This window comes from Hippopotamus amphibius, chromosome 5, assembly GCF_030028045.1.
Source record: "Hippopotamus amphibius kiboko isolate mHipAmp2 chromosome 5, mHipAmp2.hap2, whole genome shotgun sequence".
NCBI lineage: Eukaryota > Metazoa > Chordata > Mammalia > Artiodactyla > Hippopotamidae > Hippopotamus > Hippopotamus amphibius.
In genome coordinates, this window is record NC_080190.1 from 67,988,108 (window position 1) to 68,015,698 (window position 27,591).

Below are 27,591 nucleotides of genomic sequence, written 5' to 3' on the forward strand. Positions count from 1 at the left end.
TAATATCCACCTCATAAGGTTGTTGTGAACAAGGAAGAAACTCTATATCCATTAGCAATCACTTCCCATTTCCCCTGCCCAGCCCCTGGCAATCACGAATCTAATTACTGTAGAGATTTGTCTATTCTGAATATTTCATATAAATAGAATCACACAGTATGTGGCCTTTTGTGACTATCTTCTTCCATTTAGCATAATGTTTTCAAGATTCATCCATGTTGTAGCATATACCACATTTTGTTTACCCACTTATTGACTGATGGACATTTGAGTTGTTTCCACTTTTTAGCTAGTATGAATAATACTGCTATGGGCATTCACATACAAGTTTTTATACGTGTGGACATGTTTTCAGTTCTCTTGAATATACACTTAGGGTTGAAATTCTTGGGTCATATGGTAATTCTATGTTTAACATTTTGAGCAACTACCAAACTGTATTTCAAAGCAGGTACACTTTTTATAGTCCCACCTGTAAGGTATGAGGCTACCAATTTCCCCATATGCTCACCAACACTTGCTATTATGTCTTTTTTAAAAAACCATTCTAGTAAGTGTGAAGTGGTACCTCACTGTCGTTTTGATTTGTACTTTCCCAGTGACTAATGATGCTGAACAGCTTTCCATGTACTTATTGGCCATTTGTATATCTTCTTTGGTGAAATGTCTTCAAATTTCTTGCCAATTTTTTATTTTTTTTATTTTTTTGGGGGTACACCAGGTTCAATCATCTGTTTTTATACACATATCCCCGTATTCCCTCCCTTCCTTGACTCCCCCCCCTCGAGTCCCCCCCATCTTGCCAATTTTTAAATGAGGGTATTGGTTTTCTTACTGAGTTGTAAGAGTTCTTTATAAATTTTAGATATAAATCCTGCATCAGATCTATGATTTACAAATGTTTTCTCCCATTCTATGGCTTGTCTTTTCACTTGCTCAATGGTGTTTTTTGAAGTACAAACATTTCAGTTTTGATGAAGTATAATTTTCCATTTTTTTTTTTTTGTTGTTGTTGTTGCTGTGTTTTGTGCTTTTGGCGTTATATCTAAGGAGCCATTGCCTAATCAAAGGTCACAAAGATTTCCTTCTATATTTTTTTCTTTTAGCTTTAGCTCTTACACTTTGACCATTTTGAGTTAATATTTGTATGTGGGATTCAACTTCGTTCTTTTACCCGTGGATATCCAGTTGTCCCAGCCCATTTGTGGAAAAGACTCTTCTTTCCCAATTGAATTGTCTTGGTAGAATTGTAAAAAAACCAATTGACTGTAAATGTGAGGCTTTATTTCTAGACTCTCAATATCCCACTTGTTTATGTTTATCCTTATGGCAGTACCACCACACTGTTTTCATTACCACAGCTTTGTAGAAAGTTTTAGGTTGGGAAGTGTGAGTTCTTCCACTTTTGTTCTTATTTTTCAAGAGTGTTTTGACTATTCTGGGTCCCTTGCATTTGCATATGGATTGTCAATTTCTGGAAAAAAAAAAAGGCAGCTGGGATTTTGATGGAGACTGTGTTGAATCTGCGCATCAGTTTGGGAAGTATTACTATCTTAGCACTATTAGGTCTTCTGATCCATGAACATGGATGTATTTCCATTTACTTAGGTATTTAACTTCTTTCAACAATGTTTTACAGTTTTCAGTGAACTTCTTTCATTACCATTTCTTAGTATTTAATTTTTTTGATGCTGTTGTAAATGGAATTGTTTCCTTAATTTCATTTTCAGATTGTTCATTACTAATGTATAGAAACATGATTTCTGTATATTGGTCTTGTATCCTGCTCTATAAAAACTTTTAACTTCACTGAGGAGCAGAAGACATATTGGAAGCGCTTCCAACAGGCCTTGAAAGGTTTCTATTGTATGCCATCTGGTCAAATAGATCAGTGACAAAGCTACCATTTATCAACCACCAACCATGTTATTTCCTGTGTTTAAAACATCCCAACAGCTTCCCACTGTTCTTACAATAAAAACCAGATCAGAATCCTTAGCATACCTCTAAGGTCCTGGGTGACCGGGCCTTTGTCTACTCTACAGCCCCATCCCTCATTTTTCTTCCCCTGGCCCATGTCTTCCTGCACATCAGCATCCTCTACTTCCTCTAAATCATCATGCGTTTTTTTTTCCTTAAGAGACTTCATTATACTGTTCCTCTAGACTGCTCATCATCCTCCCTCATACTCCCACTAGAAAAGGTAATTTTCTTCCTAGTAGACAAAACTGTAAAGTTTCCAATGTTTCCAATGTTTCTAAATATCTATCCTGTGAAATAGATTATGTCTCTTGTTCACACCTGTGTCATCAGTACCTGGAATAGCACCTGGCACATCACTGGAGCTCAGTAAACGGAGTGGATACACTGTGAGCCAGGTACTTTACATACATGATCTCACTTGTCCTTATGATGCACTTTACAAATGAGGAAACTAAAGCTTGATGACATAAACCAACCAAGGTTACATAGCCGGTAAATAACAGAGACATATTTCAGTGAGATCAGTTTGATTGTATGGGAGTTATTAAAATAACTCCTCCAGGAGAGTAGTGCTCATTTTTTTATTTGTTTTTTAGTGGAGACTTTTCAGAAACTGCAGAAGGCAAAGGAGATTTTGACTAACGAAGAAAGTCGAACCCGCTATGACCACTGGCGAAGGAGCCAGATGTCGATGTCATTCCAGCAATGGGAAGCTTTGAGTGACTCGGTGAAAACGGTAGGTTTCTCTCTGGGATGAAGTGAATTTGCGAAGCTCAGGCTGCCCCTGGATTAGACTCACATAATAGCTTAAAAAGTCAATAGACAAGAGGAGAGAGAAGACTAAGAAGCTGGTAGAATCTGGATGTTACACACTGTCCACAAAATCCTGTGAAGGTAAATTCAATGCATCAAGGCCTGAAGAGCCTCTGACTACGTTTGTCTGTCTCTTTAGCTGTTTGATTTGGCATATGTAATGCTCTCTGTTATCAGTTACTGTTTTATACATTCTGTTTTTTGTTTTTCATATTTATTTATTTATTTGGTTATGGCTGGTGGACTCCTTAGTAGCGGCATGCATGTGGGATCTAGTTCCCTGAGCAGGGATTGAACCTGGGCCCCCTGCCTCGGGAGCGTGTAGTCTTAACCGCTGCGCCACCATGGAAGTCCTGTTTTATACACTCTGATAACTGTGCTTCTCAAGTTGCTCATATAACACTGCTGAATTTGGAACCATTGCAAATTCATATTCTCTGTCTTTTTAGTTCATATAAGCCTGTTCTTTTCTCAAGCTTAATAAATTAAATAAAAAAAAGGACCTGATTAATCAAAGAAAGCTGTAAATTATTTGTAAATTATTCCCGTTGTTCCAGTGAAAAAATTGTTGGATAGATACAGAGAGACTTTTTAAACCATTGTGTTATTTTCCTTCATGTCATTGAAAAAACTAAATACAAAATAATCACTATAATTACTGTGTTATATATTTATTTTGTTCTTCCAGGGACCTTTGTAGCTTGTAGAGAAACTGAACTGTAATTTTAAAGGTTTCTACATTCTTAGGCATGACTTATTCAGCTTTTTTTTTCTTACCGGGACATTTTTCTATAACATGATACTTAGAGTGCAGAAGTTACTTTATAAGGAAGTCTTCAGGGACATGTTAGAATTAGTGTATAAAGTGATCACATCTCTTAAATTACAGCTCTTTTAGGGTTATGTTTAGATACCTTCTTAATAGTTTTTATTTTAAGAAGACTTGAGCAAATTGTTTTTTCACTGATAAAAGACCTGTAACAGTGAGGGAGGGTCTTTGAAATTACGGAGAAGAACAACGCAAACTCTCAAAGTATATAGTTAAAGCCACTCTACGTAACATGCAAACTGTTTTCTTCATCTCATTTTGGAATGCAGTGTATATTCATATGATTTGTTTAAGGAGGGTTAATTATTTATGAAGGATTAACCATAAGAATATTGAATACATATACAAAATAGAGAGAATCTTTTAAAAAATAGTAACTTCACATACTCAAAAATGAGATATTTTGTTTATATTGTGTATATCCAAAATTCCTCTTTAACCGTGACTCAATAAACATTGTTCTGCCCCCTCTACATAACCATATTTCTATTCTCTTGAGTGTTACACACTGTAACTGCTGCTACTGAATTAGTGACTCTTGCTATTTTAATGCCTTTTGATTTATAGTTCATTTTTCTTAATGATCCACTGAACTCTCTTACTTAATTTTAACTGCTAATATCAAGTTAGCTGTGGATTTTTCAAAAACTCTTCTCCAAGTCCCTACTCTAATTTATAATGCGGACGTCTTTCCATTAAAATCTAATGTCCTGTCTCCAAACACATCATTTCTGCTTAGAATGTAGCTTAACTATGAACTGTTTGAGGGCTTACAATAATTACATTTCAGATCTTACTGGCTGCATCATTGGTCTTGTCAGCAACATTGAAATATTATGCTGAGCTAGCATTTGGTTTGGGATTTATTTTTATTAGTGGTACAAAAATGATGAGACGCATATATTTCTACTTGAAATCAGCAGTGATATTTTTCTTCGCAGGCTTCTTTGTTTGGGCTCAACCTGTTGTTTCTGACTTACTTTTGTATCTCTTTCTCAGTGAACTTTGAAACCACTATACCAAGTTTCGAGTGTTTATACCTCACTCGATAGGCCTTCTGTAACTTTCTTTCATTCCTTTCTGTTCCAATCCTCACAGTGACTTCTGCATGTGAAAACCTCACCTCTCTCCATAACATTTTAGTTGTTGTTTTCTTTATGTGTGCATTTTATTTGTTGATCTGTTCACACTCACTACTCTAGAGAAATTAATAACAATTGTCATACCTAGAATTGTTTATCACCTATTAGATCATTATCCTTTTGTAGACAAACATCACCGTTAGGGTGTTTGGATTAGGTATATTACATATGCCATTCTGACAATAAAATGGTAATAATTTAGGATCTGATATTTTAGGTGACATTTATCTAAAACACATCTGCATGTTTGCTTGCCCTAAAAGTGTAGGACAAATCACAATGCAATTTTGCAGCCTCACACAGGTTTGTATCATAGGAATCTCCTAGGGGGAATTCCTCAAAGGAACCACATTTTCAGGGGTGACACATTTCTATCATACAACAGTGATGAAACTCTAGCTGGTATTTTTTTCCCCACAGCAAGTCCTTGTCACTTCACTAGCTATTAAGTTTTCTTGTTTCTTTTTTAGAGGTTCCTCTTGATGGTTTAATTTGTAAAAATATTTTAAGGATTCAATCAGGTTAATGAATATGTTGGAAATTTAAGTCTAGATATGTAATGTTGGTTTAAAAAAAGGGATATGAAGTGAGGACTTCAGTAACTGTGGCCTTTAGGATCTTGGAATAACTTGAAAACAGACACCTTTCCAACTCAAAGAATCTTAGGGAAATTATTGTTGCCTTGCTTGGTTTTACCCCAAGGGATCCAGGACATGAATGGCTTTCCCTTTGGCTCCAAAACATATGACTTTAAGATGGTTGTGGGAAAAAGGTTGCAGTCGAAATAAAATTCTAAGAAAAAATTCTCATAAGCTGTTGAAAATGTCCCATGCTGTACCAACTGCTACAAATGCTTTCTAAGTATTTATCGTAGGTCAGTCATTAACCCTCACCACCCACCTAAGACAGACTGTAGGGACTTTTATTCCAAGAGAAAAGTACTGAGGCAAGAGTCGCTACGTTGTATACAGACCACCTAGCTGACCTGTGACACATACAGCAGACGTTTTCAACTCTTTGTGCCCTGCATTCTTGAATTTCTTACTCTCAGTTTTTCACTAATTTTCTCAGTATTCTTTCTCCTCCACAGAGGAAGCCACTGGCCAGCCTCCTCTATGCTGCACACATGCCAAAACCCCAAGAAACCAAGCAAACAAAACAACGACAACAGATCCAAACTAAGCAAACCAAAACCAGATTATATTTTACATCAGCTGAGGCCACTGCCTCTTTTTAAAATGAACATTTTTATTTTGAAATAAAACCTACAGAAAAATGCTTAACACCTGTGTTTACAATTTAGCAAATGGCTGTGAAGTGTATACTCTGTAACCACCCCTTGCCCTAACACACATACTACTGGCACCCAGAAGCTCCCTCCTTATATATTTTGGCAATCATAACTCCATCAAATTTTTAAAATCTAGTTGTACATATATATGATCTTGTCATAGAAAATGTAGAAAACACCAAAAAATAAAAATTAAAAAAAGAAAAGAAAAAATAACTTTATAATGCTGCCATGCACAGATAACCCCATCAGTATTTTGGTGCATTTCCTTCCAGTGTTTTCTGCCCTTCATTTGTTAGTGTGAGGGCTGGTTACACAGAGTGGTGGCAGTAACTGCTTTAATGGGGTCTTTCTTTGGGGAAGAGGATTCAGGATGACGCTCCTTTGCAGTTGCGGAGAGAGAGGTTGAATACGGGAGGAAATGAGTTCTTGGGTTAGACTAGGGCAGAAGGCTTGAATATACTTATGGTTTTAGGGTGTGTACAAGGCTATATTGCCCTCCAGTCTGTATGTTTTATGTATATGTATCCACATAAACATAAAATATACAGAAATAGATAAATAAATATATTTGAATATATTTTTCTACCTTTTAATTTAGTTGAAATCCTGCAATTTGTGATCATATTGGCTATTATTCACAAACACCATCATTAACATTTCCCAGTTCTCTTAAAAAAACAGGACGAACGGATTTATTTAAAAGATTCCAAGAAGGCATTTTACCCCTCCGTGCTTTCCCTTTTTCTCTTGGTGAGGTGCCTCTGGCTCCTGCCTGTGTGGCCAGTGTTAGTGCTCCTAAGACTGGTGGTAGGAAACCGTGGTCTCTCTTTAAGCTCTTTAGGATGCTGATGATTCTTGTCCCTTCCCCGCGCCTCCCCCCTCCGCCCCATGTAGCTTGGGTGAGTGACCTTAGCCAAGTACACACGCAATGGGCCACAGCCTTCCTGCATTGCTTTGTTTAAACTGGCAAATAAAGGGGTGCTCTGGGCAGAAGTTGGCAACTGCAGCATTTTGAGATAGTTCAGACCTCAGTGTGCTGAAGATGAAAAGCCTGGTGCCCCTTGCATCACAGGGCACGTGGGTCGCAGAGGCAGCAGCCCCTTCCATGGCTCGTGGCACAGTTTTTAAATGTCACAACTTCTGAGCTTATTCACTAAGCCTTGGACTTCAGAAAAATCAATGTTTTGGTTTGGTTTCTTTGCTTTGCTTTTATTCTGTTTTTTCCCCCCAGCACAGGAAAACAACATCCTGGATAATATTGGGAAAATAATATATTCTGGGTTTTAAACTTGCCCAATATGTGGCTTATGGGTTTTTCTTGGGTTTCTGAGTAACAGAGGTAGTGTTACTCTTCAGTAGTGCTTCAGGAATAGCATCCCACAATATCCAGATGAGGTTTCAAGAAACAGTTATGTTTATTATTTTGGTTGATGTCATGGCTAATTATTCTACTTAACATATTCTTGACACAGCATACTCTTTCTTAGTCCTTACTCTGTATTCATCTTTTGTCCTTTCATTTATCTACCCATCCATCCAATTTTAAACATTTCAATAGGAAACACAGGGAGTTTCCTGGTTGTCCAATGGTTAGGACGGGCACTTTCACTGTTGTGGCCTACGTTCAATCCTTGGTCGGGGAACTAAGATCCCACAAGACATACAGCGTGACCAAAAAAAAAAAAAGAAAGAAAAAGGAAAGGGAAATACATGTATGCAGGACACATGAAAAAGGTACAAAAGGGAAAAGGATGTTCAGGGAAAAGTAACTGCCTCTTACCTTTGTTCCACTTTGAAGATTCATCTTTCATTTTTTTTCTCACTTCTGACTCCACCATAAGAAGCCAGAGCTAGGCTGGAAAAATTACACAGTTAAATTACTTGGCAAAGGACCACCACCCAAGTATATTGGACACAATTCTAGGATGTCAGGTTTATGGGGAGAGTTTTCAAGTGTTTTGGATCTTATGTTTGTCTAAAAATATAAAAGTTTTACCAGAAGTCAGTGGGCAATGACCAACACTTGATTTATGGTTCTTGATTTTTTAAAATTGTAAATTAAAAAATATAATAAAATAACATGTTTGTTTAAAAAAATCAAAATAGTACAATAGGATATATAATAAAAAGTGAATCCAAACTTATTCCAGGCCCCAGTTCTACTCCCCTCTCCCAGAAAGCCACCATTGCAGTTTCTTGTGTTTCCTTCTAGAAACCTTCTGTACAGTATACACATACACATTCATATTATCATTAAAAAAAATGGGAAGATATTTAGAAAGTTCTCATTATTCTGATGATAACTGGACTTTAAGTGAATCTGCTTAAAATTAGGACAAATATTTCCCAGTAAATATTGACTGACTTCCTGCTTTGTGCCATGAATTTTCTTGAATAGAAGATGTATAACCCAGAATTTTAATATTTGCCAAGTCTGCATTGATCATGGCTGGAAGGAAGGTCACAATAGGGGATACAAGTTACACCAGTAGTAGGTTTAATCTCTGGCATGGCTTAAGGTACACAGCCCAATTGGTTTTGTTTTTGGTTTTGTTTTTGTTTTTTTAATTTTTTAATTTTTTATTTTTTACAATAAACTGCATATATTTAGAGTGCACAATTTGGTATCCCAATCTCCCAATTCATTCCCCCCAACCCTCCCCGCTTTCCCCATTTGGTGTCCATATCCAATTGTTTTTTGATAGTAAAATACACAGAACATAAAACTTCCCATTTTAACCATTTTAAAGTGTACATTTCAATGGCATTAAGTACATTCCCAATGCTGTTTACCCATCATCACTAGTTCCAGAAAATTTTCATCACCCCAAAAGGAAACCCTGTACCTGTTAGCAATCACTCCCTATTTCCCTCTCCCCCAGCTCCTGGTAACCACTAATCTGCTTTCTATGTGTATGGATTTGTCTATTCTGGAATTATACAATGTGTGCTTTTTATGTATGGCTCTTTTACTAAGCATAATGTTTTCAAGGTTTATCCACATTGTAGTACCCTCCTCCTTTTTTATGGCCAAATAATATTCCATTGTATGAATATGCCACATTTTTGTTTATTCCTTCATGAATTGATGGACATTTGGATTGTTTCTACCTTTTGGCTCTCGTGACAAGTGCTGCTGTGAACATGTGTTTAAATTCTTCTTTGAACACCTGTTTTCAATTCTTTTGTGTCTAGGAACTGAATTGCTGGGTCATATGGTAATTTTATGCCTAATTTTCTGAGGAAACATCTCATTCTTTGAATCTCTCTGATGCTGGTCCCTTTGCTTTGTACCAGAATATCGATTTCTCCTTATATCATTTGTTTTCCAAATCAGTGGGGATTAATTGATTAACACTGGAATTAATTGATTAATATCTGGCTAATAGTCAAGTCGAACATTTTGTTAATCAGCACTACTATAGTAGGTTAGGTATTACCATATATTGAAGTTTAAATACAGAAATTATATAATAACTGATTTACATTATATATCTGCTTTCTATTAATGTAGTCAATGCACTGGGCTGTCAGAGGGAAAAAAGATCTGATGTTGGAAGAATCTGACCAGACTCACACCAACAAAACTGAAAGTGAGGAACAGATTGAGCAAAAAGATATAAAGAAAGAGGAGTCTGGTCCAACCACAGAGAAAATGGAACAAAAAGAATCCAAATCCGTGGAGAAGTCATTCTCCCCACAAAATCCAGATTCTCCAGGTAAGTCATGTCATGTAGCTTTGCAGAACAGAGAAGGTCTGAAATTTTTTTATTTTATTTTTTTTAATTTTTTTGGGGGGGGATACACCAGGTTCAATGAAGGTCTGAAATTAAAAGGCTCATTTTACATTGTATTTATTCTCAACCTTTTGAACTACATAGAAGTGCCAAATATAAGGGTTGGTTTAGTAACTTAAAAAAAACTTACCTAGCATTGACACAGAAACTAGACGATGTTTTCCTCAATACATTCCTTGCGAGGGAAAAGTTGAGACATTTCTGGGATTGTCATCTGCTTTACTGAAATAGTACTAGCTAACACATGTTGTGTATTTGCTACATGTAGTTCTTTACATACATCTATGAACTTGCTTAATATTAATTTTATATGTATTGATTTATTTACTCCTCATTACAAGTTTGTGAGGTTGGTACCGATATTATTCTCATTTTACAGATGAGGAAACTGAAGCCTAGGGAGGTTGGATAATTTTCTCAAGGCTCTCCAGCTTGTATGTGCCAGGGAAGGGGTCTGAACTGAGGCAGTCTGGTTGCAGTCTGCATTCTAAGGCACTGCACTATCCTGAGAAGATACCTTCTCTGTAAGTAGCTCTGTAGACATCTGACCCACATATAGATCCACTGAAGCAGGGTGTGACAGAGGTTAAACTCTCGGCTCCCAGGCTACACTACCCTGGGTTCACATCCTAGCTCTACCATTTATTACCTGTATTACTTGATAAAAGTTATTTAACTTCTCTATACTTCAGTTTCCTCATGTACAAAATAGAACGGTACCTTCTCATAGCGTTACCCTGAAGATTAAATGAGACAATCCATGCAAAATGCTTAGCACCGTCATTTGCGTATAGCAGGCCCTGGACAATTGTTAGCTATTGTTATCATTTCTTTGTTTGTCTGTCTGGCCATCCCACTGTATTTATCTTGTACAGACACTGTAACCATCCTCCAGATTCTTGATTCTCAGGGTTGTGATACAACATCCCATCAGAATTTAGCTTTTAAGCAGAAGGTTCCTGAATGTTCTCCAACACTTCTTATAAAAAAAGAAGATAATTAGATAGGTTGTAGTGAGCTATAGTCTTTCTAGAAATATTCATGTCAAAACTCTCTTTGGGGAGAACTTTTACATGCTTACTACTTGTTGGGAATAAAGATTCTTACAGCTTCATGTAGGTGCCTGGTTACCCAAGAGATCCTTTCGCAGAGCCTGCAGTTGATTGCATCAGCCTCACAACTGGCAATGGTTATAATATAACAAACCGATCAAAGCAGAAGCTCGAATGTCCGGAAAACAGTGTTGTAGGCAAACTTACATACACAAACACCCACTTACAGGCATACACAGGCCAACCTGAATGTTTTTCCGTTTAGCCTTGGAATGTTCAGATCTGTGCTTCCTGAACCCCTGGGGCCTCCCTGTGACTTTGTTTCAGATTGAGTGAGTTCACCAGAATTGAGGGGGTTGATCATGTCAGATTCTCACACTGAGGCCCCACTTAAATCCCTTTCATAAGATTCTATAAAAATTTCTCTTCCTTTTCAAAAAATAGTTATTTAGATATTTAAAAACCCCAAAGTAATATAAACTTATTATTAGAAATTCAAAGAATCACATATAGACAACAATTTAGTGTCTACCGTAGTCTCATCATTCTCTGCTTCTACTTCCTGAATTAACCAATGTAAATGCCCAGGCGTGTCTCCTTCCACACTGTTCTCTCTGTTAACAAAGGCATGTATAAGCATATGTCCGTTTGTAAGGGCTTTACAAAGAAAGATGGGGTTATACTGTGCACATTCCTCTCTGTTATACAGTAGCTAAGAACACAGACTCTGGAACCAGAACCTAGCTTTTCCCACTGATGAGTCGTGTGACCTTGAGCAAATGAGATAACCTCTCTGTATTTGCATTTTCTTATCTCTATATAATGGTTAAAATATTAGTGTCTACCTTGTAAGGTCTTTTTGAGAAGTAAATAACATATGTAAAATATTTAGACCTAGTACACGGCCAGTGCTTTTTTAGTGTTAGCTTTTATTACTGTGCGACTTCTCCTTAAACACTTATATTTAGAATGAACTCACTGGTTTTAATAGCTGATAAATATTCCATAGTGTAGATCTATTTACAATGGCCAAGACATGGAAACAACCTAAATGTCCATCAGCAGAGGAATGGATAAAGAAGATGTGGTGCATATATACAATGGAATATTATTCAGCCATAAAATGGAATGAAACAGTGCCATTTGCAGAGACGTGGATAGACCTAGAGACTGTTATACAGAGTGAAGTAAGTCAGAAAGAGAAAAACAAATGTTGTTTAATATCATTTATATGTGGAATCTAGAAAAATGGTACAGATGAACTTATTTGCAAAAGCAGAAATAGAGACACAGATGTAGAGAAGAAACTTATGGATACCAAGGAGGGGAGAGGGGGTGGGATGAATTGGGAGATTAGGATTGACATATATACACTACTATGTATAAAATAGATAACTAATGAGAACCTATTGTACAGCACAGGGAACTCTACTCAATGCTCTGTGGTGACCTAAATGGGAAGGAAATGTAAAAAAAAAGGGGAGATATGTATACGTATATAACTGATTTCACGGTGCTATACGGCAGAAACTAACACAACATTGTAAAGCAACTATGCTCCAATAAAAATTAAAAAAAATATATAAAAAATATTCCATAGTGTAGATATATTGTAATTTACTCAGAAAAAATTGTGATGCCAGTTTTGATACCCTCACATTGTGAAGTAAGGAATGAAGTGGAGGGGGGGAGAAGGGAGGATCACTGTTCTGAAAGATGTTGTTGGAGAGCAAGAATTATGAAATTATGAAATGCGGCTGAAGACTGCATTTACCAGTATTTTCTTAATGTTGTTTAAGAGATTATTGGCTGTTCTGAGTAGTGCCTTGAAGTTGGGGTTTCATATGCCAAAGTGCAGTTGCATGATTATTTAGAATTTCATTTGACTGCAGTGTAAATTTCTATAACGTCAGCATTTAAGAAATACTATTCATGTCAGCTTTACCATGCCCCAAGTGGCTTCCCACATAACTTTTCAGCATTTTTGTTAATTTCCTCAAGCAGTGCCTGATATTTACTTTGAAGTTTGCCTTTTGATGCCTCTTCTGTGATGAGTTCCATCAAATAGCCCCCATCATTTTCTGACTCTTCATTGCTACCAGGAAAATATGGAGCACGGCATCTGAAAACCCGTGTGCGAGGCAATCTTACTTTTACTTTCTTTTCATTTAAATGGGCAATAAATGTGCCTTCTGATAAATACAATTCTAGAATCAAATAATTTTGTATAACATCTTAGAGTAAAAAAAAAATCAAATGTAGCAGATGCTGTTGATGTGCTAACATACCCTCTGGGCATCTGCCTTCCCAGGCACTGCCAACCCTACGGCTCCCACCAGAGGGCTTTCTCTGGCAGTGGATCTGGCTTGGCAGCAAGTGAGCGGGTAGCGAAGTACCTGGGAGTAAACGCCCTGTGGGTGTAGCCATCAGATGATAATGAATGGGTGGGAGGCTAAATTCCCCAGTGCCTTCACTCCTCAAGTGGAACGACTCTGAGGGGTTTTTGTAGACTTGGTTCTGATACTGAGCAGGGCCCTGTGGGGCTCCTGGGCACAAAGACTTTCTTGTCCCCTATTTCTTTGATTATAGGAAAACAGCCTTCATTCAGCCTGCATGCCCTTCTCTGAGTTCCAGTGGGCAGATTCAAGCAGTTGTTACTTAGGGAAGGGAGGGGTTGCAGGAGACCTGGGAGAAACAGTCAAGAGCAGCCTGGGGCAAGGTCCTGTTTCCCCAGCAACAGTACACACAACAAGATCTTTGAGCTATTTTGCAGAAGCTGAAACCCCCTTCAGGTGCGAGAAGTTAATGATTAATGATGGGATGCTGCCCACAAGCATGTAGACCCCAGACCAGTTGGACCTGAAGGTGGATGATGCTGACTCCTACTTAGCTCACAACCTACCCATCAGAAGAATGCAGGACTGTGACTGCCTTGACCCTTATCGCCTACCCCTGACCACGAGCCCCGACGATAAGACCTCTCCCTATTCCCCAGAGAGGGGGGCACCGTTCTTGAGGCACTAGCCCCTGTGTTCCCCCTTTGCCTGGCAAAGTAATGAAGCGAGTCCTTTCTATTTCTCCATAGCTCTGCCTCCGTATTTCTATTCGGCATCGGTGAACAGAGGCCAGGTTTTCCTCAGCAAACAGTTCCTCTCCCCACTTCCCTACCAGGGTCTCCTGGGATCATTTCCCAAATTAGCCACTGCATTCAAATTCTCGTCTGGGGTCTATTTCTAGGGGGACCCAAACTTGGAAACATCTTTTTCAAACTACATAATAACATGTATTTAGTGTAAAAATGTGAGAAAATATGGTCAAGCAAAAGGAAGAAAGTACAATAACTTGTAGTCTTACCACTTAGGGAAATATTTATTATTGCTATTTCGGTATATTTTAAGATATGTTAGTATAGCTAAAATGAAAAGGATATTACTGTACATATTTTGTGTGCGTGTTTCAATTACAGGTTGTCAGAAACAATCTCGTTTTTGCTTTTTCCCCAAATGGAAATTCTTTAGATTTTTTTTCTCTGATAATCCTAAAGAAAGTGCAGAACCTATTTTCCTGGGATAACCACTGTCAACTATTCGGTGCATATTTTTCCTACTAGATATTTAGATAATATTTTAAATATCAATGGGAGCATATTGTATATATTATTCTGTAAACTGCTTTTTCATTAGCAATATTATAAACATAAAAATGATACAAGGCAAACTTGTTCATGGCAGAAAAATAAGAAAATACAGACAAACAAAAAAGAGTATAATGAATGAGAATCACATCTCTTCCAACTCTCTAGGAATAGCTACTGTTAACACTTAGGGGTAGTTCCTTGTAGACTTAAAAATTTTTTTACATAAATACCCATGTAAATAATGAATTTATGAATGAGATCATGCTGTGTCAACTGTTTTCTTTTTTTAAAAAATTTATTTTATTTTTATTTATCAGCTTTGTTGGGTCTTTGTTGCTGCGTGCAGGCTCTCTAGTTGTGGTGAGCGGGGGCTACTCTTTGTTGTGGTGTGCAGGCTGTGGTGGCTTCTCTTGCTGTGGCGCACAGGCTCTAGGCGCTCAGGCTTCAGTAGTTGTGGCATGTGGGCTCATTAGTTGTGGCTTGCAGGCTCTAGAGCACAGGCTCATTAGCTGTGGTGCCCGGGTTTAGATGCTCCGCGGCATGTGGAATCTTCCTGGACCAGGGCTCGAACCCGTGTCCCCTGCATTGGCAGGCAGATTCTTAACCACTGTGCCATCAGGGAAGCCCCTCAACTGTTTTCTAACTACCAGTTACTTAGCGATATGTTGTGAACATTTTTCTCTCATGATAGATACTAAAAAATTGTTAACGACTATATCAAAGCCTTTCAACCAATTTTCTACTACTGAAGATTTAGATTGTTTCCTGATTTCTTAAAACATTTATAAATGGTATCATAATAAACATCCTTATAGTTAAACCCTTGAGCACATCATGATTATTTCATTAGGATAAATTTCTAGAAGTATAATTACTGGCTTAAAGGTTTATACATTTTAATGAGTTTGATAAATATTGCCAAATTGCTTGCTAGAAGAGTTTTGCCAATTTATACTTCCTCAAGCAGAGAATGAAAAAGACCTTTTCTCTAGTTTTCAACAAAGTTGTTTATTAGAATAAAAAGTCTTACTATTGTGGAATAAATTATTTGTATTTCCAGGGATCCTTTCCTTTGACCTTTTACTTTTGGCAGCTGTTTGAAAGTAGTTTCCAATTTCTTTGCAGATGAATTGTCAAAATTCCCACCACTGGAAGCATCTATAAATATCTTTTTATTATTAAGCGTTTAAATATGTGAGGTTCTCTCACCCATATAAACCAATTCCTGTTCATAAGGATTCAGAAGTCTGCTTATCCATTTCTGTAAGATATTAATAATTCATACCAAAGATGCACCCTTACATTTCACTTATTGCAATGAAATCTTATCAAGTGGTTTTACTATTATAAGATTGACTTTTCCTACCTCTGATTTTAAAATATTCTCTCTTCTACAGGCTTTTCAGATGTGAACTGTTGGCACTTTCGTTTCCGCTGGTCTGGGGATGCTCCTTCAGAGCTCCTGAGGAAATTCAGAAACTATGAAATATGAAATGTCCCTGCTCCATAGCGGGGAGAGGGAGAGAGAGAGAGAGATCATTCTCTGTGTTGTCAACATGCAGTCTTTGTTCATATCTTAAAAATATCATGTTTGTGAATTGCTGAGTACCAATTCATTCCTTCATCCTTGAACCAATTCTCTCAATATGTTTTTTAAACAAGAAAATTTTTAGACTAGTTCCTTCCAATATTTGAGAAAATTAAGGCTCTTAGATCCAGAGTAGATTGTATTATGTGCATTTCCCTGTTAATGTTATTTATAGAAATCCATTAAAAAGTTGATCTCTATATTTAAATATTTCACTAATGTACCATGATCTTTATTAGTGCTGGATATACAAGAAATGTTTTTTGACTCTGGACTTAAAATGAAATGTGAAATTACTTGTCTAAACTCCATTAAATGACATAAATAATTTTCCCAAAGTTCATCAAGAATTCATAATTTGTCTATATTTTTAAAATAAATTGAATAAGTATTTCTATTTCAATTTTAATAATTATAAATTTAAAAGGTTATTCGTTTGAGAAAATGTTTTTACAAGATTTCTTTTATTATATAGCAGGTGATATTTTTATAAACTATGTTTAACTATGAAAATGGGCCTGTTAGGTAACATATCCTTTTTAGGTTGGAATTACTAGGTTTGTCATGTGTAGTCTATGGTTATTTTTTAGTTTGGAATAAATGAATGAAAAATTAAGAAGAAAAATGATTTTAGAGCATGGGTTCCTTGGTCAAAATAGAGTTTTCACTGGTCTAGAGCAAAATGAAAAAAATAAGAATATAGGAAGTTTTTCTTTTTTAAAGCAAAATTATTCAGAAATTATGTCCTTCCTACCTTTGTGGTTTAAAATGTGCTTCCCTTTATGAAATAGTATCATAGTAGATTGCATTGGTTTGTTGGGCTGCCATAACAAAATACCACAGACTGTATGGTTTAAACATTTCTCACGGTTCTGGAAGTTAGACGTCCAAGATCAAGCTGTGTGCATGTTTGGTTTCTTTTGAGGCTTCCCTCCTTGCTTTGCAGATGGCTGCTTTTTCCTGACAAAGGCCTTTCTTCTTATAAGCGCATCAGTCATATTGGATTAGGGACCCATCCTAAAAGCCTCCTTTAACGTCATCTCTTTGAAGACCTTATCTCCAAATAAGGTTACACTCTGAGGAGCTGGGACTTTAATAAATGAATTTTTAGGGAACACAATTCAGTCAATAACATAGATGAAAACCTAAAAAAAAAAAAAATACAACCCTGTATTGGTTCCCTTAATATTATTTGAAGTTTTGCTGTTTTGTCAAATCCAAAAGTCAGGGCCAGCCATTTAGAGAAATACTTCTATCAACGTTTTACCACTTCAGTAAAATGTGATTTGGCATTGTTATCATATCTGCAAATTTTATTTCAATGTTAGAAAGTAAATGCAAACGAGCATGTTAAATTAATAAAATGAGCTTTGGGACTACAGTTGCCTATCGTAATGCCTGCCCGGCCCAAGGGGGCACTCAGATACATACCAGATTGAATAAGTGAATTTTTGAATATAAGAATCGGGGTTTTAATTTTTTTCTCTTTTGCCCTCAGACTGTCTGAGTTACAGCACTGATGACTTATAATGACTTGTCAAGGGGAAAAACACGCCTGCTTCCATGGTCCCCCCTGCTTTTGTCATGACATATTTCCCAACTGTTGACAAGACTGAACACTAGATCTTGTTTACTTTCTTCTCCTATGATGTTTGAAGCCTCCAAATAAGTGAGAAATAGCGTCACTTGAATAGGGGTTTCTGATGGGTCAGGCTCATGCTAAGCACTTTATTTACTTGATCCCATCTAACTTAGTGGGAGACCTTTCATTCTTAAACACTTAAATACTCTCAAAGTTTAAAACTCAGAGTTTAAAAAGCGAGGGGACTGTGCTTTGATAATACAGTGATTCTCTTTGAATGAAAAGTAAGAAGAAAATCAGACAACTTTTTCCTCAGTAATTTGTTTGAATTCCCCAGTGTGTCCAGCACAACCACAATTGTATGAATGTGTAACAGCACATTTCCAAAGTCATTTATTTTTGGATTAGGGCTCGACTTTATGGCATAGCAAACTGATTATGAAAAGAGAATTTTACATAAAGCCGATTAAGTTCTTAAGTCAGCTCTAAATGGTAAAGGTAATTAGTTTCTCTCACATTTGATACTGAATGAATGAATGAGGCACATATTTCTTGAGAACATTATAATGTGATAAATATCGTACTAGCATTTGTGTAGGATATAAAAATGCTAAAGTCATGTTTATGCTCTCAAGTACTTGATAATTTAGCAAAATAAGACAAGTATCAATATCTTATAGTTTAAAAGGAGCATGTTGTATTAGTTTAAGTAGGTAATATGCTTAGAACATGCCTGGCACATAGTAAACACTATGTGTACTAGTTACTATTCTTACATGTTAAACCTTGGGATAATCAGTTAACAGAATTGTGGCCTCCCTCCCCCCTCAGTCCCTTTCCTCCAGTTCTCCATCTCAGAGGCACTGTTTCTTGCATACCCTTCCGTAGATATCCTGTGCATCACACACATACACATGTGTTTCTGTTCTTTTCTTTACCCAAATGGGAACACTATCCTGCTGCACACCTTCCATTTATGCAGTGACTATGTGTTGGAGATTTTTCCATCTTCAATATGCAAGCGCTACCTTGTTCTTTTTATCTGATGCATGGCTTTAACCACACATGGTTAATCCATTGTGTGGATTAACCATAATTTACTTAATTTGTCTTCTATTGAAGCCTTTCCAGGTTATTTACAGGTTTTTTTTTTTTTCAAACACCAATAGAAATATAGTGAATAGCTTTACACACAGTATTTCTTACATGGGAAGTATACCTATAAGATAAATGCCTCTTACTGGAATGGATCAAAGAGCGTGTGTGTACATTTAGAATTTAATTACCGTATTCTTAAGCAAACAAAAGTTGCAATTTGGCAAGGTTCAGAAATCTTAGGGCCATTGGATTCGAAAACCCAGAAAACAGTGGATGTTCACTGGGATTCTTGCCTTTAGTCTTTTTCGCCCTGGGACAGATTTGTTGAGTGGCTCAGTCTGAAGCACTGTGCTTATGGAACAATTTACCCAGCCCCCTTCCCCACTACCCCCATACCACAGAGTGCCCAAGATATAAAGCAATAATAAAATCAGAGTATACTTTTCTTCTGGTACCTTCCACAGAGACAGGACGAGATCAGGGTGCTTTTTCAGTGTCATGGCTTCTTACCTTCTGGGTGTCCTGAAATGCTGAAACACAATTCTAAAACATTTTTGCTCTTAAGTTGCTCAACAGAGCAACTCTGGAAAATCCTGGCAGAATTCACAATTTCCTATGATCCCAAATAGTTTCCAGTCTCCCATGGACATATACCAGCCTGTCAAAAACATGCCCTTTGATAAGCAAATCAGAAATGCAAAAAACACTTTGCAGATATTTCTTGTAAAGAGAGAGCTAGATCAAGGGAAGATAAGGTTGTTTTCTCGCTTATGAATTTTCATATCCTTTCCGTGCCCAGATCTGATGGTGGTTACAAAATCAATCACAACAGCAAGTGTTGATGACTAATGCAGTTATTGAGAAGGGTCTTTAATTTCCTGGAGGCAAACACCATTACCCGCCACCTTCACATCACAGACGAGGAGATGCCAGGGCTACTGGGGAGTCACTGATGGAAGAAATTATAAAACTGATGCAATTACTGAGAAAATGATGAAATGTCTCACAAAGAAAGGCTTCAATTCCCTTCAATTTCAGGTTTTGTGATATGCATCAGTGTGTCTGTGTCTTTAGTATTATTCTCGGCTCCCTGTGTCTTCCTACCCTCATTGTGGGAGAACATTCTGTATCAGGCAGGTCATTCTCACCCTTTCTCCTCCCACCCTGGCTCTTTCATTTCTTCCAATGTTTTTGCTTTGAGGATTTCTTTCATTAATTAGCAGCCAAGAGTAAATGTTTTCACAGTGGAATCTAGGTTAGGTTTATGGAGAACTAGATCTTTCTCTGGTTCTAACCTGTGAGATATAGGACAAATCACTTGAATCCTCTGATTCAGTTTCTTCTACCTGTGGCAAGAATTAAGAATCTCCCTTTATAGAACATAGGCTGTTGGCTCAGAACCAAGTCCAGAGTTGGCCTGTTTAGGGCCTCCGGTGGGAGCCAGGAGAGTGTGGAAAATGATATGGAGTGTCTAGTCCAGAAGTAAAAGTCAAGGATTAGTGAGGACAGGGAAGGCAGAGAAAGAGGATGTGTCTTCATCATTTTTTCTAACTCCTCCTTTCTTACTGAAGATGGAGAGATTACAATTAAGTATGTATATCTGGATGCACAACCTTAAACACTTCAATTATCTTTTTATATTCAGCTGAGTTCTATGTCATTCTTTTTTTTTTTTAGTTCCCTTTCACCAAAGGTGATTTATTTCTTTTTTTTTAATAAATTTATTTATTTATTTATTTTATTGGCTGTGTTGGGCCTTTGTTGCTGCACATGGGCTTTCTCTAGTTGCGGCGAGCAGGGGCTACTCTTCATTGTGGTGCATGGGCTCCTCATTGTGGTGGCCTCTCTTGTTGTAGAGCACGGGCTCTAGGCGTGTGGGCTTCAGTAGTTGCAGCACATGGGCTCAATTGTTGTGGCACACGGCCTTAGTTGCTTTGCGGCATGTGGTATCTTCCTGGGCAGGGATCGAACCCGTGTCCCCTGCATTGGCAGGTGGATTCTTTTTTTTTTTTTTTTTTATCCCTCTTTGTTTTTTTCTTTTTTTGGCAGGTGGATTCTTGACCACTGCGCCACCTAGGAAGTCCTATGCCATTCTTGATAGCATCCCACCTCAGAAGACAAGAGTGATTTGTTTTCGGAATATATTAAAATGTTTAAGTGCTTTCCAGCTCATTAGACTATTGGGGGAGGCTCTAAAACAGGGATAATAAATAATAATAATAATAACTCCTACCTTTACCAGTTTCCAAGGCATTTTCTCATGTATCTTGTTTAAACCTCACAACTAGCTCCATTTTCTTGAGGAATTTGTAGCTCTTGTTACATCCTAAAAACCACAATAGAATGGAAAACAGATTTTAAAACAATTAAAAAATTGTTTTTTCTTAAATCTTTGTTCTCAATCTTGGAATCCACCTGGGGAACATGAAACCCCTAATGCCTGAGTCCCAGATCCAGAGGTTCTGATTTAATTGGTCTCTGTGTCAATCCTAAGGGCGTTGGGTTTTCACAGCTCCAGGTAATACTAAAGTGCCACGTGGGTTGGGGACCACGCGGCTGAAACAAATGGGTTATAGGTGAAATGGTTAACGTCTTGATGGCTCTGCCTGCATATAGGAGACTGGAGCTCTCCCTTCCGTTATTTCTGGGGCTCCCCGTGGCCCCAGGAGCATTTCATTTGGGCTCCCAAACAGGTCTATGAGCGGCAGCTACCGCCTTGCTTCCTCCAGGGTTCTCTGTGGCTCTCATCTTCTCCAGCCCACAAGGCCGCTTGGAGCGCCCCCTGCTGCCGCTGCCGGGCGCTGAGCACCTGTTGGCGGGAAGAAAGGCTTCCCTTCCCAGCCTGTTCCCGAGGCTTGTTCTCACAGGCTCGTTTTCAACAGTTCCCCAGCGGCTGAGACTCGTCCCCTAACCGAGTGGTGATAGATCCTGGCTGCCTGGCCTGACTGGGAGCACAGACCTAGCTCTCTCCCACCGTCCTTCTCCTCTCTCACCTTGGCCTCACCCCGACGCCTTTCCTCTGCCAGCAGGGGAGGGCCGGGCTCGGGCTGAGGTGGGGCGGAGGAAGCACAGGATCCCGGGAGGGTTGGGTGTGTGGAGGGGAGGGTGATGTGTCTCCAGCAGCGCCCGGCTAAGAGTGCTCAGTTTTAGGAATTCCATCAGTGATCAAGCAATAGAAATGTGGCATGGAGACGTTTAGAGATAGAAGCCCAGCAGTGGGCTCTGTGGTCCCCCGGCTCTGTCTGTTACAGCCTAAAAACCACAATAGAATGGAAAACAGATTTCAACAGACCCAGGGACGCCCCTTGCTCCAGCCTCCGACCACCCTCCAACCTTTCTTTCCAGTCGTAACCTTCGGAATCAGCCACTCAACTATCCTTGGCCACTGGGACCAGCCAACACCATTTTTTTTTTTTTCCTTTTCTTTTCTTTTTTATTTATTTATTTATTTATTTATTTATTTATTTATTTATTTTTTTAATTTTTTTGGGGGTACACCAGGTTCAATCAACTGTTTTTATACACATATCCCCATATTCCCTCCCTTCCTTGACGCTCCCCCCTCGAGTCCCCCCCACCCTCCCTGCCCCAGTCCTCTAAGGCATCTTCCATCCTTGAGTTGGACTCCCTTTGTTATACAACAACTTCCCACTGACTATTTTACAGTTGGTAGTATATATATGTCTGTGCTACTCTCTCGCTTCGTCTCAGCTTCCCCTTCACCCCCCGCCCCCTCCCATACCTCGAGTTCTCCAGTCCATTCTCTGTATCTGCTTCCTTGTTCTTGTCACTGAGATCATCAGTACCATTTTTAGATTCCGTATATGTGAGTTAGCATACAATATTTGTCCTTCTCTTTCTGACTTACTTCACTATGTATGACAGATTGTAGTTCTATCCACCTCATGACATATAGCTCCATCTCATCCCTTTTTATAGCTGAGTAATATTCCATTGTATATATATGCCACATCTTCTGTATCCATTCATTTGTTGATGGGCATTTAGGTTGCTTCCATGTCCTGGCTATTGTAAAGAGTGCTGCAATAAACATTATGGTACAAGTTTCTTTTGGGATTATGGTTTTCTTTGGGTATATGCCCAGGAGTGGGATTACTGGATCATATGGTAGTTCTATTTGTAGTTTTTGAAGGAACCTCCAAATTGTTTTCCATAGCAACACCATTTTTTGAGCCTAACTCCTTATTACCCACCAACCATGAACTCCCAGATTCCTCCACTAAGGTGGAGGCTGTCCTCAACCGCCTGGTCAACATGCACCTGTGGGCCTCCTACACTTAACCTCTCTTCTCTGGGCTTCTATTTCCACCGCCACCATGTGGCTCTGGAGGGTGTGGGCCACTTTTCCCACGAATTGGCTGAGGAGAAATGTGAGGGCCCAAGGGTCTCTTGAAAATGCAAAAGCAGCGCAGTGGCCACACTGTCTTCCAGGAAGTGCAGAAGCCATCTCAAGATGAGTAGGGTAAAACCCAGGACGCTATGGAAGCCCCCATTCTCATGGAGAAGAACCTGAACCAGGCCCTTTTGGACCTGCATGCCCTGGGTTCTGCCCGCTCAGACTCGCACCTCTGTGACTTCTGGGAGAGGCACAGCCTAGATGAGCAGGTGAAACTCATCAAGAAGATGGGTGACCACCTGACCAACCTCCGCACGCTGGCTGGTCCCAGGTGGGGCTGGGCAAGTATCTCTTCCAGAGGCTCACCCTCCGAAGCCCAGCAGCCTCTGAGGAGCCCCTCTTGTGTCAGGGCTTCTGCCTGAAGCTCCTCTCTGCAGCAACTAGGCAGCTTTTTAGCACCCTGGAGCCCTGGCCCAAGCCTTGGACCAAATGGAAACAATACAGCTTTTTGCAGGGGAAAAAAAAAAGCCAACATGAAGGTTGTTTACCAGATAATACTTAGAGATGATTAGCTTTGTGGCCTCAGGCAAGTCCTATACTTTTATTTCTCTGAACCCACCTTCTCCTTGTAAAATGAGGATATGTGAAAAGAATGCAGGAAAATTGGGAATCAAAAGCAGACTGTTCTGGCTTCATGTAAAAGAATGAAATTAGAACACTCCCTAACACCATACACAAAAATAAACTCAAAATGGATTGAAGACCTAAATGTAAGGCCAGACACTACAAAACTACTAGAGGAAAACATAGGAAGAACACGCTGACATAAATCACAACAAGATCTTTTTTGACCCACCTCCTAGAGTAATGGAAATAAAAACAAAAATAAATAAGTGGGACCTAATGAAACCTCAAAGCTTCTGCACAGCAAAGGAAACTATAAGCAAGACGCAAAGACAACCCTCAGAATGGGAGGAAATATTTGCAAACAAATCAACAGACAAAGGATTAATCTCCAAAATATATAAACAGTTCATGCAGCTCAATATCAAAAAAACAAACAACCCAATCAAAAAATGGGCTGAAGATCTACATAGGCATTTCTCCAAAGAAGGCATGCGGAGGGCCAAGAGGCACATGAAAAGCCGCTCAACATCACAAATTATTAGAGAAATGCAAATCAAAACTACAATGAGGTTTCACCTCACACCTGTTAGAATGGGCATCATCAGAAACTCTACAAACAGTAAATGCTGGAGAGGGTGTGGAGAAAAGGGAACCCTCTTGCACTGTTGGTGGGAATGTAAATTGGTACAGCCATTGTGGACAACAGTATGGAGGTTCCTTGAAAAACTAAAAATAGAGTTAACATATGACCCAGCAATCCCACTACTGGGCATATACCCAGAGAAAACCATAATTCAAAAAGACACATGCACCAATGTTAATTGCAGCACTATTTACAATAGCCAGGACATGGAAGCAACCTAAATGTCCATCAACAGATGAATGGGTAAAGAAGATGTGGTACATATATACAATGCAATATTACTCAGCTGTAAAAAGGAATGCAGTTGGGACATTTGTAGAGACATGGATGGACTTAGAGACTGTCATTACAGAGTGAAGTGAGTCAGAAAGAGAAAAACAAATAACGTGTATTAACACGTATATGTGGAATATAGAAAAATGGTACAAATCAACCTGTTTGCAAGGCAGAAATAGAGACACAGATGTAGAGAACAAACATATGGACACCAAGTGGAGAAAGCAGCGGGAGGGAGGGGGGCTTGAGGGGGGAATGAACTGGGAGATTGGGATTGCCATATATACATTACTAGTAAGAAAAAAAACATCAAATTGTACACTAAATATATGCAGTTTATTTCATGTCAATTGTGTCTCAATAAAAGTTCTTAAAGAAAAAAAAAGCAGACTGTTCTGGTTTTGATTCTTCTGGTTTAAATTCAAGGAATTAGGGAGTCTTTTTTTTTTTTTTTTAAACTCTTTATTGGAATATAAGTGCTTTACACTCTTGTACCAGCTTTTGAGGTACACCAAAGTGAATCAGCTGTATTTATACATATATCCCCATATCTCCTCTAGGGAGTCTTTGCATTAAGGCAAGGACAGCACACTGACCAACATCCATGGTGACATCATCCATGGCGTAAAATGTGGCTCTGGAGACAGCAATTGCCATCAGGTTAAGCTTAGGTAAGTTCATTAACCTCTCTGTGCCTCAGTTTCCTCATCAGTAAAATGGGATAGTAACTACCTTTATTGTAGGACACAAATATTAACTATTAGTAGTAACGATTGGGAAAGAAAATCAGAGAGTGACTAAAAAGATTTTTTTCCAACACCATCCCGTTCTCTAGAATGTTACTCCTGCATCACCCAGGTGCTTGTTACAAATACAAATTATTGGACCCCACCGTAAACCTACTCAATCAGAAATTATGAGGGGCAAGACCCCAGAATCTGTTTTGGAATCTTTCTGGAGCCTCCAGGGGATTCTTGTACATGCTAAAGTTTCAGCAACACTGTTCTAGAGCCCTCCTCCCCAAAGTGTGGTCCAAACCCCAAAACCATTAGCATAACCTGGGAACTTATTAGATATTCAGAATCATTCAGAATCTTGGGCCTCACTCTAGATCTGCTAAATTGTAATTGTGTCTTAACAAGATCTCCAGGTATTTCTATGCAAGTCAAATCTTGAGAAGCACTGCCCTAGAACTGCATCTCTAACACAGTAGCCAATAGCCATATGTGGCTATCAAAATTAAAACTAAATTAATTGAAATAACATTAGAAATGTAGTTCCTCAGTCACACTAGCCATATTTCAAGTGCTCAAGAGCCACATGTGGCTGGTGGTTACAGTATTGGACACTGCAGATTATAGAACATTTCCATCATCTCAGAAAGTTCTATTGGATAGTGCAGCTCTAGAATAGTTATTACTTAAATTATTTTTTTGTAGCCACAGAGCATCTAGATGAAGCAGATTACCTGGGACAAGGGTGACAGATTGTAATGTTTAAAAGAGCCAAGCAAGTGAAGTAAATGAATGAAGTAGGCCAATTATAAGAGAACCAAGAGCACAAGTATAATGGCAAATGGCCAGTGATACTCCACGTCCGTGCTGGGACCACAACTGGGAGTGCTGGGGACTGTGGTAACCTGAGAAAAACACTGGCTGGTTCACATCCAGCCAGTGTTACTATGGAGGAGGCTAAGCCCAGGCTAGGATAGATTGTTCTATTTTTGTTTAAGAAGCTAGACATCTGGATTTTTATGTGATTCTTAAATTTTGATTACTAAGTCAAAACTTTAAAAATGCTGTGCTAGCCAAGGAAACAATCATGAAGGCCTGGTTTGGCCTTGATGCTGTGACCTTCAAATCAAGCTGTCTAGTTCTGCCTTGCAAGGTCAGTTGTTTGCCTTGTGTATGTCCTCCTTTCTTGCCTCTTTTTCTTTCTTTTCTTTTGATCTTGTCTTTGCCTTCCCTTCCCTTTTTTCTTTTCTCTCTTCTCCTTTATTTTTATTTTCATTTTTGGTGTTTCTTAGCCTTTTATTCTTTTTTTTTTTCTCCTCCTTTAATTTTTCTTTCATTCAGTAAGCATGTGCCAGGCACTGTGCTAGGGACCCAGGATACAAAGATGAACAAACATTGCCACTCTACTTAAAGAGCCCAAGGTTTAATGAGAGACTCAGCTGTGAGCATACATTATGACAGTGCAATCGGAGGAGTGTTGTGGTAGAGGTCCATCCAAAGCCTTATGGAGTGGTAAATAATGGAGTAAGCCAACTTTGAGGGGGAGGGATATCAGAGCGGTCTTCGCACATGTGGGATATCTGAGCTGAGTTTTGAAGGATATATAGGAGTTTTCCAGGTTGAAGGGCGAGATAGAAATGGGAGAGGGTATTTTTAGTGGAAAGGACTGCTTCGAGGCTTGACAGTACTTTGTGTGTTCAGAAAGAGAAAATTTCTGGGTGGCTGATGTCTAAAGTATATAAAGTTATTTATCAGATCTCCTTGTTCTTAAAAGTCTGTCTGCTAGCCACTCTCCACCACTATTTGAGTCTCTTCCTCCTACCCCCAGACTCCTTTCACCCCAGCCTTGTACCCCTGAATCTTCAACCTGCCTCTAGGACCTCACCCTCCACCTTTTCCCTCCCCTGCTATCTTTCTACTCCTTTCTCCCTCCTGCCAAGGTCTCCCTTCATTCATTTAAAATTCAGAGTGTCCTTTACGTATCCAAAACCATCTAGTGTTCAACCAACCAGAGGGAGAATAAAATTGCTGAGATTGTTAACCTGTCTCTTGGGAGGGTCAATGACTCTGAGGATTTTATATGGATCCTGATTAAACACAGTGTTAAAAACCTTAGACAATTTATTGAAGTGTAGTTGA

At 38.7% G+C, this 27,591-nt stretch overlaps 1 protein-coding gene and 1 pseudogene across 1 annotated transcript in view; both read left to right on the forward strand.

Annotated features, from left to right (window-relative positions):
• Nucleotides 1-16,479, forward strand: part of DNAJC12 (DnaJ heat shock protein family (Hsp40) member C12) — a 34,746-nt gene extending 18,267 nt beyond the window's left edge. Inside the window, exons 3-5 of the mRNA XM_057737184.1 lie at nt 2,580-2,719; nt 9,576-9,780; nt 15,945-16,479. Of these exons, the coding sequence (XP_057593167.1) occupies nt 2,580-2,719; nt 9,576-9,780; nt 15,945-16,039 (440 nt within the window). The 3' untranslated portion in view covers nt 16,040-16,479. The remainder of the gene's footprint in view (nt 1-2,579; nt 2,720-9,575; nt 9,781-15,944) is intronic.
• Nucleotides 16,480-23,090: 6,611 nt separating this feature from the next.
• On the forward strand, nt 23,091-23,734 carry LOC130854227 (ferritin light chain-like; annotated as a pseudogene).
• Nucleotides 23,735-27,591: the final 3,857 nt, after the last annotated feature.